Source organism: Callospermophilus lateralis, chromosome 2, assembly GCF_048772815.1.
Source record: "Callospermophilus lateralis isolate mCalLat2 chromosome 2, mCalLat2.hap1, whole genome shotgun sequence".
In the NCBI taxonomy this organism is placed as follows: Eukaryota; Metazoa; Chordata; class Mammalia; order Rodentia; family Sciuridae; genus Callospermophilus; species Callospermophilus lateralis.
In genome coordinates, this window is record NC_135306.1 from 150,378,624 (window position 1) to 150,392,484 (window position 13,861).

Sequence of the window (13,861 nt, forward strand, 5' to 3'; positions counted from 1 at the left end):
CCTCGCGTCACGGCCGCCGGCCCCGCCCACGACGTCAGAGTCTAGGCTCGCTGCCCCGAGCCCCCAGCCTAGAAGCTGCAGGGGCTTCGCCACTCTGCCTCCCGGTCGCACTGCTCTACGTTGCCATCTTTCGAGTCCCCCAAGGAACTGCAGGAGATGCGCGGGACCGGGAGGCGGGGAAAGAAGTTTCGCTTGATCTGGAGACTTGGATGCTGCTGGGGTCCTGTCGCCATTACCTGTGTAATCAAGGCTACGGCTACCCCTTCATGGACCTTTTATTCCTCCTGGAAATTGGAGCCACTATGCCCTGTTCGAAGAGACCCAGGCCAACCCCTAAAGACCTATAAAAGAGACCCATCAGGTGGGCTTCTGCACTTCCCTCTGGGACCAGCTCAAATCCCCATCCCTCTTTGCCAGGGTAGTTAGTCCTTCAGTCCAGCAAGACAGGTGACACTTCTCTTTCCCCACCACCAGCTATCCCACCCTATTCATTTCCAATGCCAACCATCAGAGCGCCCAGCAGGGCAGTGACCAGGGACATGGTTGCACAAGCCCCAGGGCAGTATTCATATTATATTCACTCTTCTGTAAATTGTGCCTCCGTGAGAAGTGGTGCGCCAGGATTGGAGGCAGCAGCCCAGCGAACTGAGTGTCCCCTGCTCAGTACTATTCAAGAGATCTCAGGTAGCTATCCCAGGAGAGCAGATCTAGACAAGACAGGCAGCAGGGAGGGCCGAGTGCTGGGGGCAGAGGCCTGGCTGGGGTCAGGATAATCACAGCCCATGAAAGGAGGTGGAGGAAGGTAAATAAGACTGTTGAGGATAAGTAGGCTGGCAATGGGGTTCTAAACAAACTGAGTCATAGAATCTGACCCACATAAGAGATAGAAAAGGTCAGGTTCCTAGGCTCCAGGAAATTCCAGGAGGAAAACTGGACACCGATGTGGGGAGGGGGGCAAAGGAAAAGTTTCCATTTCCCTGGCCATGCCCAGGTGGGAAGGGCAAAGGAGCTCCAGATTACTGATATCAGGATGATGGCCCCAGCCCTCTCCAGTATCAATGAACTCCCCCTAGGGCTGAGGACGGAAATCATCCCTGGGCTGCATATCCCAGCCCATAGAGGAATCCCTGAAAGGCTCATCCCAAATCAGCCCTTCTACTCTCAGAAATGGTTTCTTGATAAAGGGACTTTCCAACTTGTTGCCTGAAGGACATTCTATTTTCTATGGGAGGAGGCCACCTGCCTACTGTGGCCCCAGCAGGTGCCTAGAGCCACAGCCTGCACATTTCCTACTCCTGCACTCCTCAGGTTATGAAAGAGCCTAATTTTTATTTACTGTTGGCCAGTTGGGCCAGTTCCTCCTCCAGCTGACTCTGATTTCCAAGCTGCTTCAAAGAATTTCCCTGAGAGTCTGGAAGTATCTGGTGGCTCCATAATGAGTGATGGAGGCCACAGACAAATGTAAGCTAGCTTGTCTTGGGGCTTGAAGAGCCACAGGCTCTAGGACAAAGGACTTTAAAATCCTGGCATCTCAGGTGAGCCCATGGAATCTTGGCATTAATCTCTGAGCTCAGAGACCAACTTTTTTGGGGGGAAGTAACCAGGGATTGAACTCAGGGGCACTCAACCACTGAGTCACATCCCCAGACCTATATATATATATATATATTTTGGTATTTTTTATTTAGAGACAGGGTCTCATTGAGTTGCTTAGCTCCTTGCGTTTGCTGAGTCTGGCTTTGAACTTAGGATTCTCCTGCCTCAGCTCCCGAGCCACTGGTGTGCACCACCACACCCAGCTCAGAGACCATCTTGTTGAACTTCATACAGTGCAGCTGGGGAAGTGAGTCCAAAGAAGGCCCACACCTCATCATATGGCATAGCATAAGGTGCCGGTAAGTTAGGATGAGCTGTGACAGTGACCTGGAGGCAGAGGCATGAGCTCCATGTCCCAGCAGGGCCCTGCCTGGGATAGGGGTCCTAGATTACAGGATCAGAGCCATCAGGGTACTTTGGGGAGTGATGGTGCCTCTTTCTAGCTGTACTTGAATGCCAAACTAAAAGTGCGGTCATCTCTGGGTTCAAGACCCTTGCAGATACTAAAATTTGTGGATACTCAAGTCCCCTATATAAAATGGTATAGTATACACATACTTTAAACCATCCCCCATACTTTAAATCATCTCTAGATTACTTAAAATTCCTGATGCAATGTAAATACAATGTAAATAGTTGTTATATGTATTTTTTAGGGACTAATGACAAGGGGAAATTCTGTACTTGTTCAGAACAGACACAACCATTGTAAGTCTAACTAAACTTTCCATTCACATTTGGTTGAGTGTGTGGGCACAGAACTCATGGATACTAAAGGTCAACTACACAAGACTGAAGGAACAGGAAGCTCAGACCTAGGCTAACCCCCAACAAGCAAAGTGCTACCCCAACAGAAGGTGTCCTTGTGATACTACTGTATTTGGGCTTTAGCTCCATGGGATAGGGGCTCAGTCTAAGGAGGAACTGGGGCTAGAAGGCCAGGATGAGGCTCAGCGTGGGGCCAGGGCAGGAGCTGAGCTGGGGCCATCTGTGTTTGAGAACTAGGTTCAGCCTGCTTATAGGTCCAAACTCTCCCCTAGGACTGGAATCCCCACTGGTGGGCCTGGAGTTCTAGCCCTAGCCTCAGTGGATCCCTCATGGGAGGCCAACACTCTCCGGTATCTTTCCCTGGTATTTAGTCCTGCTGGCCCACCTGACTGGTGCTCAGGAAGGCACATGTGGGGCCTTTTGGTCCCGTGATGGGTCTAAGAGGAACCCAGGGCCACAGACTGCAGGCAGTGGACTGGTGGGGCCCCTGGGGACTGTCCAGGTCAGACTTACAGACCACTTGCCCTCTGGTCCTAAAACATGAGTCAGTCAAGGTTCAGGGATTATGTGGTCATGCCCAGGAAGGCAGGTGGCCTGCTGAAGCATTTGAAGTTAAGGAGCCTGGAGAAGAAAAATCTGGGGGGTGGAAATGAAGGAAAACAATGCTTTGATGTCACTCAGATAAGGGTCAAGTCCCAGGTCTGCCACTGCCAGGCATTAGTGGCCTTAGGCTGTTAACTTCACTTCTCCGAGTGCAAGTTCATCCACTCAGGGTGTTATGAGGATTGGAGAGACCCCATGTTGGGAGCAGCAGCGTCTTCTAGGCCCCCGGATTCTAGAGCCTCTGTGTGCTCCTTCTCCTCCCCACCTCCTTTCAGTGCTTGCTTGAGCACCTTCCCACATCCTGGCTGCAAGGGCTCCACCCTCATTTATACCTGATGCCTGCTTACCATCTTGCCCCGACCAGCCTGGGATGCCCGCTCACTCGACTTTGCTGGTCAGGGCTCCTCATTGGCTATAATTGGTCCCAAAATAGCACTTCCTCTTATTGCTTCCTGCAGTCAGCCCATGGCTTAAGGTTTGTGAGGACAGAGGGAAACTTGGTGTTTGGCAGGCATGCAAAAGATGTGAAGGGCTCTCAGAGGTCAGCTGGGTCCTGAGAGGGGCAGGCACTTGCTTCAAGTCACACAGTGAGAAGAGGCCAGGGCTGGAGCTTGTGTTCAGGCTCCTGGACACCCACTCTTGCATCAAGCTCTCTTGATCTACAGACTAGTGTGTTGAGGCTGTTTTGGGGTGTGTGACAAGGACCAGCTAATCTAGCTTTCTTTTCTTGTACCAGGGATTGAACCCAAGGGTGCTTAACCACTGAGCCACATACCCAGCCTGTTTAGAGACAGGATCTTGCTAAATTGCTAAGATCAGCTTTGAATTTGGGATTTTCCTGCCTCAGCCTCTCAACCTGCTGGGATTACAGACATATCTAGCTTTCTGCCTGCCCTGGTATCTAAAGGTCATTTCCTGACTTTTCTGACCTTCCTGCCTGGACTCTCTTCCCTGTCCTCAAAGCTGCCTTATTGTGACAACTCAGGAAACCCCTGTTCCTCTCTGTGCATCATCTTCCCCCTAAGATAGATGGTCTAGCTAAAACCTATTCTCTGTCCCCTTGGCTCAAGGGAACACCTGGAGAAACCCCTTGAAGTGATGGCCTTTGGCCCTTTCTCCCCTCTTCTTGGGTCAGGGCTCACTTGCCGGGGCTGCTGTAAGGAACATGAGCCAGAGACCTCATGAGTGACTGGATGGCTGCTCAGGCTGTCTCTCTTGCCCTCCAGCCATTACATGTGGCCACCTTTTCTCTCTTCCATGAGGCATAGAGACCTGAGCAGACACAAATCCAGATTCTAGCCCTTTGGAGCTGGGCGACCTTGAGGAAGCATTTAACCTCTCTGAACTTGTTTCCTCCTCTGGAGAAGGGCAATAATGGTACTAATCTCCTAGGACCATTGTGAGGGTGAGATGATCCAGACCCCTGGCTTGCAGCAAACAATAAATGGAAGCCAGGGTTATTGTTCTTTTGCATTTTCAAGACTTATAGTTGGCTGGATTTTCCATATTTAGTTCAACAACGATTTATTGAGCACCTACTGTGTGTTAAGCATTGCTGGAGATGGAACAGAACAAAAAGTTCCATCTTGTTGAGCTCCCATCCTGGTTTCCCCTACCTTTTCCTCTTTCTCCTATACTAGGGACCCCTCCTGCCAGCCTCCTGCACCCATCCCTGCCGAGTTAAAGTGTTTCCTCTTAAAAGTCAAACCAAGCCCCACTTTCTCCCACCAGCTGGCAAAGCAACCTTATGGTGTCTGAAGCCAGGAAGAGTAGAAGCAGAGCTTCTGTGGTCATGGAATGTTCTGCTTCTTGATCAGAGTGTGTGAACTTTTTTTTTTTTTAATATTTATTTTTTAGTTGTAGTTGGACACAATACCTTTATTTATTTATTTTTATGTGGTGCTGAGGATCAAACCCAGGGCCTCACGCGTGCTAGGTAAGTACTCTACCGCTGAGCCACAACTCCAGCCCCTGAGTGGGTGCACTCTAAGAATATTTGCCGAGCTGCCCACTACTTTTGGTACTTTCTTGTATAAATGCTGTACTCCATTGAAAGTCCCTATAAAAATACTGATCACTAGCTAGGTGTGGTGGCACACATCCATAATCCCAGCAACTCGAGAGGCTGAGGCAAGAGGATTGCAAGTTTGGGGTTAGCCTGGGTGACACAGTGCAACCCTATCTCAAAATAAAATAAAGGCCTGGGGGTGTGGCTCCGTGGTAGAGTGCTCCTGGGTTCAATCCCTGGTACCACAGAAAACACCAACCAATGAACCTTGATACCTGTGTCTCAGGTCCCTGGTTCTGACTTACTCCGTCTGGGATGGGTCTGACTCTGCACCTGGCCCCCAGCTGGATGATTATGTGCAGTCCAGGCTGAGAACCATCTAGAAAGTGAAGTCCTTGCTGGATCTGGGGTCTGCTCCTCCAATATCTCCTTGCTCATAGCTGACTGGCTCAGGCTAAGCACTGACCAAGGGACCTGGGCCCTGGATGGGAGCTAAGTACCAACAGGTTAGGCCATTCCCATGCTTACTGGGTGCTTAGGCTGGGAAGATGGCTCCAGTCTGGTCTTGGGTACCTAGTGCTATCTGGGGTCTTTGCTGGGGGGCATAAGTCCTGAGACAGCAGAAGCTGTGAAAGCAGCAGTCGACTGGTGGTACTGAAGAAACCAGAGGTCCTGATTTTATTTTATTATTATTTTTTTTTTTTGTAAGCATTTTACCACTGAGTTATACCCCTAGTCCTTTTGATTTTTTGAGACAGGATCTTTTAAGTTGCTTAGGCTGGCCTCAAATTTTGATCCTCCTGCCTCAGCCTCCTGAATAGCTGGGGTAACATATATGTGCCACCAAGCCTGGCTTCAGGAGTCCTGAGGTGGAGCTCCACTGTCTGCACCATGGTGACTTCCTATAGCTGTTTGCAGCTGGTTAATGTCTTCACCAGTAAGCACCCTTTACTTCAGAGGCAGAAGGAATCTCTTCCTTGTAATCCCAAAACTTATGTCCATGGGGCAATCAACACCATTTTACAGACGAGGAAATGGAATCTCAGGGGGGTATAAACTGTCTAAAGTCACACTGCTGCTTAGTGGCAAAGTCAAGATTCCAAACGGGGTCAAAGCCTATGATCCTTCTAATGTTTTATCATAAATTCTACATAAATGTTACCTTCTACTCCAAATATATCTGTGCTTATTGTAACCCTCTCAGCCCCAACAAAATGATGATGCTTCCTCAGTCCTGCAGATGTGCCAGGGTGTGAGGCCTCTCTGTCCCTGCATGGGGTGGCCCTGTGTTGGTGGACCTTTGCATTCTTGTGTCTGATTTAATGACCAGCCCTTTGGAACAGAGTTAGACAGACTTGGATTCTACCCCTGCTTGGAAGCCTGGATTCACCTTGGCCTTGGTTGGGGTTCTCAGCCAGGAGGCTTTCCTAGAGAACATGGTTTCCTGAAGGAGCCCAGACAGGCTCCCTAGTCCCTGGTTCTTTTGCCTGCAGTGTGTCAGCTCGATTCCCAAACTCCTTCCCAGACAGAATGACTCAGCAGCTCTTGATTGACACATAAGCCACACATGTGATGACTCCTTATATGCCCTGCCAGGGACTCCAACATGTGGCCCAGTTAGGAAGCACTGGACTCCCACAGCTTCTTCATTTTCCTGATGAGGAAACTGCTGCCCAGACAGTGGCAATGACTGGCAGCCTTGCGCCCCCCAACCCCGACTCTTATAGGTCTCTAAGGCCTCTTTTCTGCCCAAGGGAGGTCCTGTTATTAAGACCATGACTGGGGAGATAGGAGGCCACTATGGCCACCAATGGGAAGCAGTTGTTTGGTGTTTCTATTTATTGACTCTTTAAAATTTCATCATCCAAGGAAAGTTAATACATGACTGTTTGGTAGCAAGAAAAACATAATCTAAGACCACAATGACCCACCCGCCCTAAATAAAAACAAAACCAAACAGAACAAAAACAAACCCCATCTGAAACCAGACCTTTGGAGTTGTAGCTGAAGCGAAGGACTGAGGGTCAGAGTGGCTCCCTGCAGCTTGGGAGGTGGGGGAGAGGCTGCCTTCAAGTGGGAGCCTTCATAGTTGAAGAGGCCATGCCAAGCCCCTCAGCTTTGGGGGTCCTTCCTGCAGGGGCCATCTCTGGCAGGAAGGGGTGTGGAAAGAGGGATTCAGTGGTCAGAGTGAGGGGATCCTAGGCCCACACCCCAAGGTGACCATATGTGCCAGTGCATGAGACACAGGGAGGCAGGGGCTGGGGACCAGGGCCGACTGCAAGAAGTGAGGGCCCTTTTCTCTTACCTGAGAGAAAGCCTTGTCCATGTCCCTACCAGTGCTCCAAAATTAAGACACCATTAAAGATGCCACCAGCACACTGGGAAATGCCAAAGCCTAGGGAGGCCCCTCGATGCGTCATGCCCCCAGTGAGCCATCATCAAGCCATCACCTTGTTCTGCACGACTGTGGGCACTTGGTCCTGGCCTCTGATCAGGGTGGGCAGTCCCATCAGGATGGGCTTGGGAAGTTTATATTGAAGGCCAATGTTTTAGTGCCCTGAACATGCAGTGTGTGTGTGTGTGTGTGTGTGTGTGTGTGTGTGTGTAATGGGGGGAGATGGTGGTCCCTCCAGAAAGGCTTGGTTTGGGTCCCAGGGTGGCGCCTTGGACAGGAACAGGTTTTCTCCCCCATCATTCATCACATCACATCACACCCTGTCCCCAGTCACTGCATAAATAAGTGCTTTGGAAAGGACTCATCTAAAAAGGAATATAAATACTGTACATGGGAAAGGGTGGTACCCCTCAGCCTTCCCGCTGCCCCCAGAAAACCTTCCAAATATTGCACATGGCCCTCTCCAACCGCATAGGGTCCAGCCTGGCCGTGTCTTTGGTAGAAGCTCCAGGGACAGAGGTCCTAGGCAGCTTGCATGCCCCACCCTGGTCACACCTGGGAGCACCAGAGCAGCCAGTGGGTTGGGAAAGGCCGTGGCTAGCCAGCGGGTGTCCATCAGGAATGCTTCCGCGAAGATGAGACGGCACAGCGCCACATAGGCACCTAGGTGGCCCTGTTTGGACACTCCTGGTCAAGGTCTGTGCGTGGGCTAGTAAGAGGCAAGCAGACTGAGGGCAGGTGGGCAGGTGAGTCCCGGGCCACAGTGGACAGGGTCACACCCTCCACAGAAGGAGGTGGTTTGTGCTGTCATCTCGGCCCACAGTCTCATTACTGCCACCACCCCCACTGCTGAGTCGGAAGTCCTCATAGCCGTCACCTCCACTAATGACCAGCATTTTAGGCCTGGCAGAGGCAGGGCCTCGGTGCCGAGGGGAGTCCCGGTGCTCCAGGGAGGGCAGCTTCTCAAGGCCTGTGGGGCAGAAGGGAGGATTATCAGCCTGAGGGAGCTGGTGGCTACACTGTCCCCTCATGGCCTGAGTTTCCACATCCTGGAAGATAGCAAGAAAGACAAGCGCTGAGCTCTTACCCACTTCCTAGCAGCCTGTACTTTCTAGTCAGGACTAACTTAACTTACTAGCGCCACACCACTTTTTCTCTCTTGATGACTGCACACGTAACGTCCTCTTCATTATAATTAGTTATGTGCTGCACAACGAGGTCAACGACAGACTGCACATATGATGGTGGTACCATAAGATGGCAATGAAACCGAGAATTCCAGTCGCCCAGTGACATCATAGCCAACTGAGTGCTCACGTGTCTGTGGTGCTGCTGCTGTAGACCCTGGTACCGTTAGATGTCCGAATGCACTGTACATACAGTTACGGACGTGCATGGTACTGATAGTGAGAATACACAACTATGTTATTGCTTTATGTATTTTTTTTTTCTTCTTCGTGGTGCCTGGGGTTGAACCCAAGGCCTCGACGCATGCTACGCAAGCACTCTTACACTGAGTGGCACCTTATATTTTCTATATTAAACTTTTTTTTTTTTTTTTTTTTTTTAATGTCCTGGGGATTGAACCCAGGAACACTCTACCATGAGCTACATTCCCACCCCTTTTTATTTTTTATTTTGAGACAAGGTCTCGCTAAGTTACTGAGGCTGGCCTTCAACTTTTGATCTTCCTGCCTTAGTCTCCCAAGTCTCTGGAATTACAGGCATGTGCCACTGCACCTGGTTTATACTAAATTGTTGTTTCAGAATGTATTTCCTACTACTTTTATTTTTTGAAAGCTTATTGTAAACAGTATGCTGTTATGTTGACAGAGCCTCATAATCTTGTTCACTGCCTCTCGATTGCATCATTTTTTCTTGTGCTTCATTTAATCTCATGTTGTGCTGTTCCTCGTGGCCCTAGGAGCAGCAGGCTCACCTGGGCACCTACCCATACAGCCCAGCTAGCTGCACGGGAGGCTGAGCCATCTAGTTTTATGTAAGCATACTCTACCATGTTCCCACATACTCAATCAGTTGTCCACAATGCACTTCTCAGAACACGTCCTATTGTTAAGTGAGGCACATCTGTATACAATGTTCCTATTTCCAACAGCCCCATCCCAGTTAAACTGTTAAGTCTTCTCTGGCCCCAGACCACTCCTGACTGAGGCTTTATTGGTTCTTGATTCCCATGGTCACTGTCTTTTGGGAATACGGTTTCTTGGGCTGCCAAAGCAAGGCTTGCCTGATTGTGACTCCGTGATGTACTTCATTCCCACTGTTTCACTCTCTAATTCTCACAGCCCACTTCCTGTCATATGCGCTATGCTGTGTTTTCTTTTCTGGCGCTATTTCTACTTCCTTTTCTGTACATCACTTCTGAAGTGTACAGGAAGTGGTTCCTGCCTTATAGATCAATTTTAGTCCTGTCTTATTTCCTGTTATGGATAAGAAATACATACAACAGGATATATTTCCTACAAAGGTACCCCATCTGTGCTATATTCTACTTTTTTTTTTGGCCTTCAACTTGCAATCCTCCTGCTTCAGCCTCCTGAGTTGCTAGAATAATAGGTTTGTGCCACCATGCCCAGCTGCCATATTCTACTTCTTAGCTTATAATTTACCTCCTGTCTCCCACAACATTTATTTGGATAAAATTTTATGCATGCATCCAACAGACACACAATCTCCTAGTAAATTTCATTTTGGGGATTCCATAGCCTATTTCCTGTAATATATCCCACTTCCAGGTCAATTACTACTTTTCCTCCCTCTTAAAGACTCTTTCAGCAGGGCAACAGGGCAATCAGGGCAACCAAGAACCAGGATCCCTGGACGGCAAGCCCACCTGTGTCTGGAGGAGGTGGTGGGGTCGGGCAGAGCAGGTTGAAGCCATCTGGCAGCTGGACTGCAGCCAGGAAGCGGACGTGGCCGGTGTGGCCCTGGCCCAGGCCAGCAGGGCTGAGAGGTGCCCGTGGGCAGCTGACAGTACTGGGGGAGGTGGGCATGGTGAGCACAACGCCGGCACTGGTGCCCACCCACAGCAGCTCTTCGCACACTAGCAGTGCTGTGATCCGCAGGCAGGCAGCTTTGTGCTGCCGGATGATGGCATCTGAGCCTGGGGTGGGAAAAAGAGCAGCGCTGGGGCCTGACACTGGCCCTGGCCCAGCCTCCTCAGGGACAGAGCAGGAAGACTCTGAAGAAGGAGCAGTGGTAGTCTGAGGTCAGTACCTGCCAGCATCCTGTGCACAGGTGGGGTGACGTCCACTTCTGCCAGCTGCTCAAAGGTGTCTGGGTGGTAGAGACACACATGGGCACTACCTTTCAATGTCACCCACACGCCCAGACTGGAGTCCACCATGCAAGCTACACTTCGACTTGAGTCCTGTCCCACGCAGAACGTGTGCTGTGGAAGAGGGGAGGGCAGGAAGCAGACAGGTGACTGGCAGGCCAGCCCCCGTTCTCCAGCCTCACCAGTGTCCATCCCTCCCTCCCCATCACTCCCACAGACACCCAACCCGATGGATCCTGTGTCTGGATGACTAACCTTCCAAAGCTCAGCTGCACTGGTGCCTCCCCACTCAATCCTCAGGAATTAAAATGGGATGCCCTTTCCCTGTGCAACTTAGTGACCTGAGGATCAGAGAACTTCAACGCTTGGAGGGTTTAAGACTAGTCACTGGCCTCTCTCTGGACAAATGGCAAAGTCCAAGCACAGGAGGAAAAAGTGACCTGCCCAGTGTCGCACAGCTTGTCAATCACAGAGCCAGGGCCCAACCTGGGTCTTAGCTTCTATTCCAGTCAATGACAGATGCATGAGAGGAAAATCAAGGGAACTGGTGCCCCCGCACACCACCCAGGCTGGAAACCTCTGGCATATATACAAAGGGCATAATCTATTGCTAAAGGATGATGACATCAGGGGGAACCCTTGTCCCCCAATGAACCCAACAGCTGCACTCAGAGGGTGGACAGGAGGATGAATCAGGAATCCTGACAAAAGTGGGCATTTACTATCTTCCTCATCACTTAGAGAAGAAACAAGGATCAGAAAAGGAAGGGCCTGGCCCAGTACCACACAGGGCAAGTATCCCAATCCTTCAGCTGGACACTTCTCTGTCCCCATGGTCTCATCTCCCTCTCATGTGGGCCCAGATCATCCCAAGTCACTGATTCTGTCTCCCTACTCCCACTACCTCTAGCTGCAACGTGTCAGGGCTCAGGACAAGGATTCGGTTCTGGCAGCCACACCATAGCCGTCCACCCACAGACACCATCTTGGTGATGGGGCTCCCCTGAGCACCTAGGGTCACCGATTTGAAGTTCTGGGCATCCCAGAAACGGCCTAGAATGGGAATGGGGTAAAGAAAGCAGGAAATTAAGTACAGTACTGAATTTAAGCCTCACCTACACTGGAAGTGACAGGTGAATATCCCCATTTCTAAGCAAGGACACTGAGGCACAGAGAAGCCTGAAAGTTGCCCAGTCACATTTCCAGATCCTTGGCCTGAAAGCCCCCATTCTTCCCAAGAGATAGCTCTACCCACCAGTATGCAGATGTGAGGGGACGGTGCAGGGGGCACTCACCTGCTTCCCTTTGGTAGACTACAAGTTCTCCATTGGCCAGAGACACAAACACCTGGTTATTTAGATACCTGGGCAAGGAAAAGAAGGTGTCAGGGATTTCAGAAGGCCAAGGCATGTTACCTGGGACCAGGGGAATCACAGGTAGAATGGCTTGGGCTCCCAGGAGACCATCTCTTCTCACCCCCTGTTTTCCACGTGGGGGAAGCCTGAAGCTAAGAAGCAGAGACTTGCTCAAGTTCACAGTGTATAAGAAGCACAGCTGGCCTAGGGCCAGGCCTCTGTCCTGCAGCCTCCTTGGAAGGGAGAGGCCAGTAGAGCAGGGAGTCAGGTGAACAGAGGAGGCTGCATGTATGGCTAAGAAGGGTCTGAGGAGAAGGACATCATGAGGCCTTACAGGATGCATGTCACAGAGGCCGTGTGCTGGAGCTTCATGCTGTTCCTGCGATCACGGATGCTGTCGGAGGACTGGTACACGTGGACACTGTGGATTGGGGTGACAAATGCTCAGGCATACCAACCCTGGGAGTCATCTCACCACCTCTGTGCCTCCATCCCCATCTCCCCAAGGTGTCTGTGCAAGGTACTAGATCCCACAGCCTCCCTGTGGGTTTCAGGCCCTCTGGCTGGTAGGACCTCTGAGGCCTGCCCCAAAGCCCTCCTGTTTCTGCTTTGAAACCATTTGATTTCCAGAGCAGGGAGCTCAGGGCTCTGGCACTGTGTCCCTGGCTCCATCCATGCCCCTACCAGCCATCCTCAGTGCCCAGCCACACAGAGCTCTGGTAGGCCTCAGGGTCCACGCTCAGCAGGTCCTCCAGGCTGCCCCGTGTGAAGGAGCCACGGCTGGAGCGGCGAAGGGCTCTCCCATCCATTGGACTGGTGCCACAGGGTCCACCAGGCCCAAAGGAGCCAGACAGCGGCAGGAAGCCAGGCTCCTGCTCTTCCTCTGAGCTGGTCGTCTCTGCTGTGGCCTCCTTGGAGCTTGGGGTCTCCTCATCTGAGGGAGACAAAGGTCTCTGTCTCCATTCCCCTCCACTGGGCCTTAGTCCCCCTCACTCATCCGTCCTGGCCATCCCCCTCCTGAGGGCCTTTGGCAGCTGCTCCTTCCCAGTCCCTTGGCCTCTGCATCTGCCCAGGCCTTGTTACCCTGCTCACTGAGAGTTCAGGCTATAGCCTCCTAGTCCTAGCCTGGCCATTTCAGATCCTGCCACCACACTTTGCACAGAGGGTCTTGTCACTCCACCTGGTGTCTGCCTTCCTTAACAGGACATGCCAGGGTCTTCAGGATTTCATCTGTCTGTCCCACTGACCTCTGTGTCCTCAATGTAACAGCTCCCACTCACCCTGCTGGCCCTCACTGCTCTGTATGCTAACGTCCTGAGACGTGATTCCAGTCTTTGCTTCCACTAGTCCCTCAGCAACCCCAGCTCAGAGCAGTCCACTCTGTCTGCCAGCCCCAAAGTGGGGTACTCACTGCCAAAGCTGGAGGAGATGGTAGACCGGCTGGCCTGGCTCTGCAGAGTCCCAGAAGGGCTGGGAGAAGATTCATCATCGGAATCGCTGTCAAAGGGCACTAGCTCAGGGCGGGGGTCACCCTCAGCTGGGCCTGCTGCCATCTCCAGACCAGAGCCTGAGATAGAGATGTGCAGGCAGGGTTGGGGCCCCGGCTCTGCTAGCATGGTTGTTTCCTCATCCGTGGGGGCCTCTATGTCCAGCTCTGGTCCAGAGGGTTCCGAGGCTGACTCAGTGGGACCCCTCAGTGAGGTGGACTGCTCCCTGCCAACAAAAATCACTAAGGAGGTGCGGCCCAGCCCACCAGTCCCAATACACCCACTGGGCCCCGGCCACATCATCATCAGTGGCGGCTTCAGTGAGTGCAGGGTCCATCTCCCAGGCATGCT

At 51.6% G+C, this 13,861-nt stretch overlaps 1 protein-coding gene across 1 annotated transcript in view; it reads right to left on the reverse strand.

Annotated features, from left to right (window-relative positions):
* Window positions 1–6,670: 6,670 nt before the first annotated feature.
* Window positions 6,671–13,861, reverse strand: part of Arhgef17 (Rho guanine nucleotide exchange factor 17) — a 58,758-nt gene continuing 51,567 nt past the window's right edge. The window contains exons 14-21 of the mRNA XM_076846668.2: window positions 13,435–13,736; window positions 12,708–12,957; window positions 12,358–12,444; window positions 11,964–12,031; window positions 11,573–11,721; window positions 10,608–10,782; window positions 10,225–10,494; window positions 6,671–8,340 (exon numbers count right to left, since the gene is read on the reverse strand). Coding sequence (XP_076702783.2) covers window positions 8,144–8,340; window positions 10,225–10,494; window positions 10,608–10,782; window positions 11,573–11,721; window positions 11,964–12,031; window positions 12,358–12,444; window positions 12,708–12,957; window positions 13,435–13,736 — 1,498 coding nt within the window. The 3' untranslated portion in view covers window positions 6,671–8,143. The remainder of the gene's footprint in view (window positions 8,341–10,224; window positions 10,495–10,607; window positions 10,783–11,572; window positions 11,722–11,963; window positions 12,032–12,357; window positions 12,445–12,707; window positions 12,958–13,434; window positions 13,737–13,861) is intronic.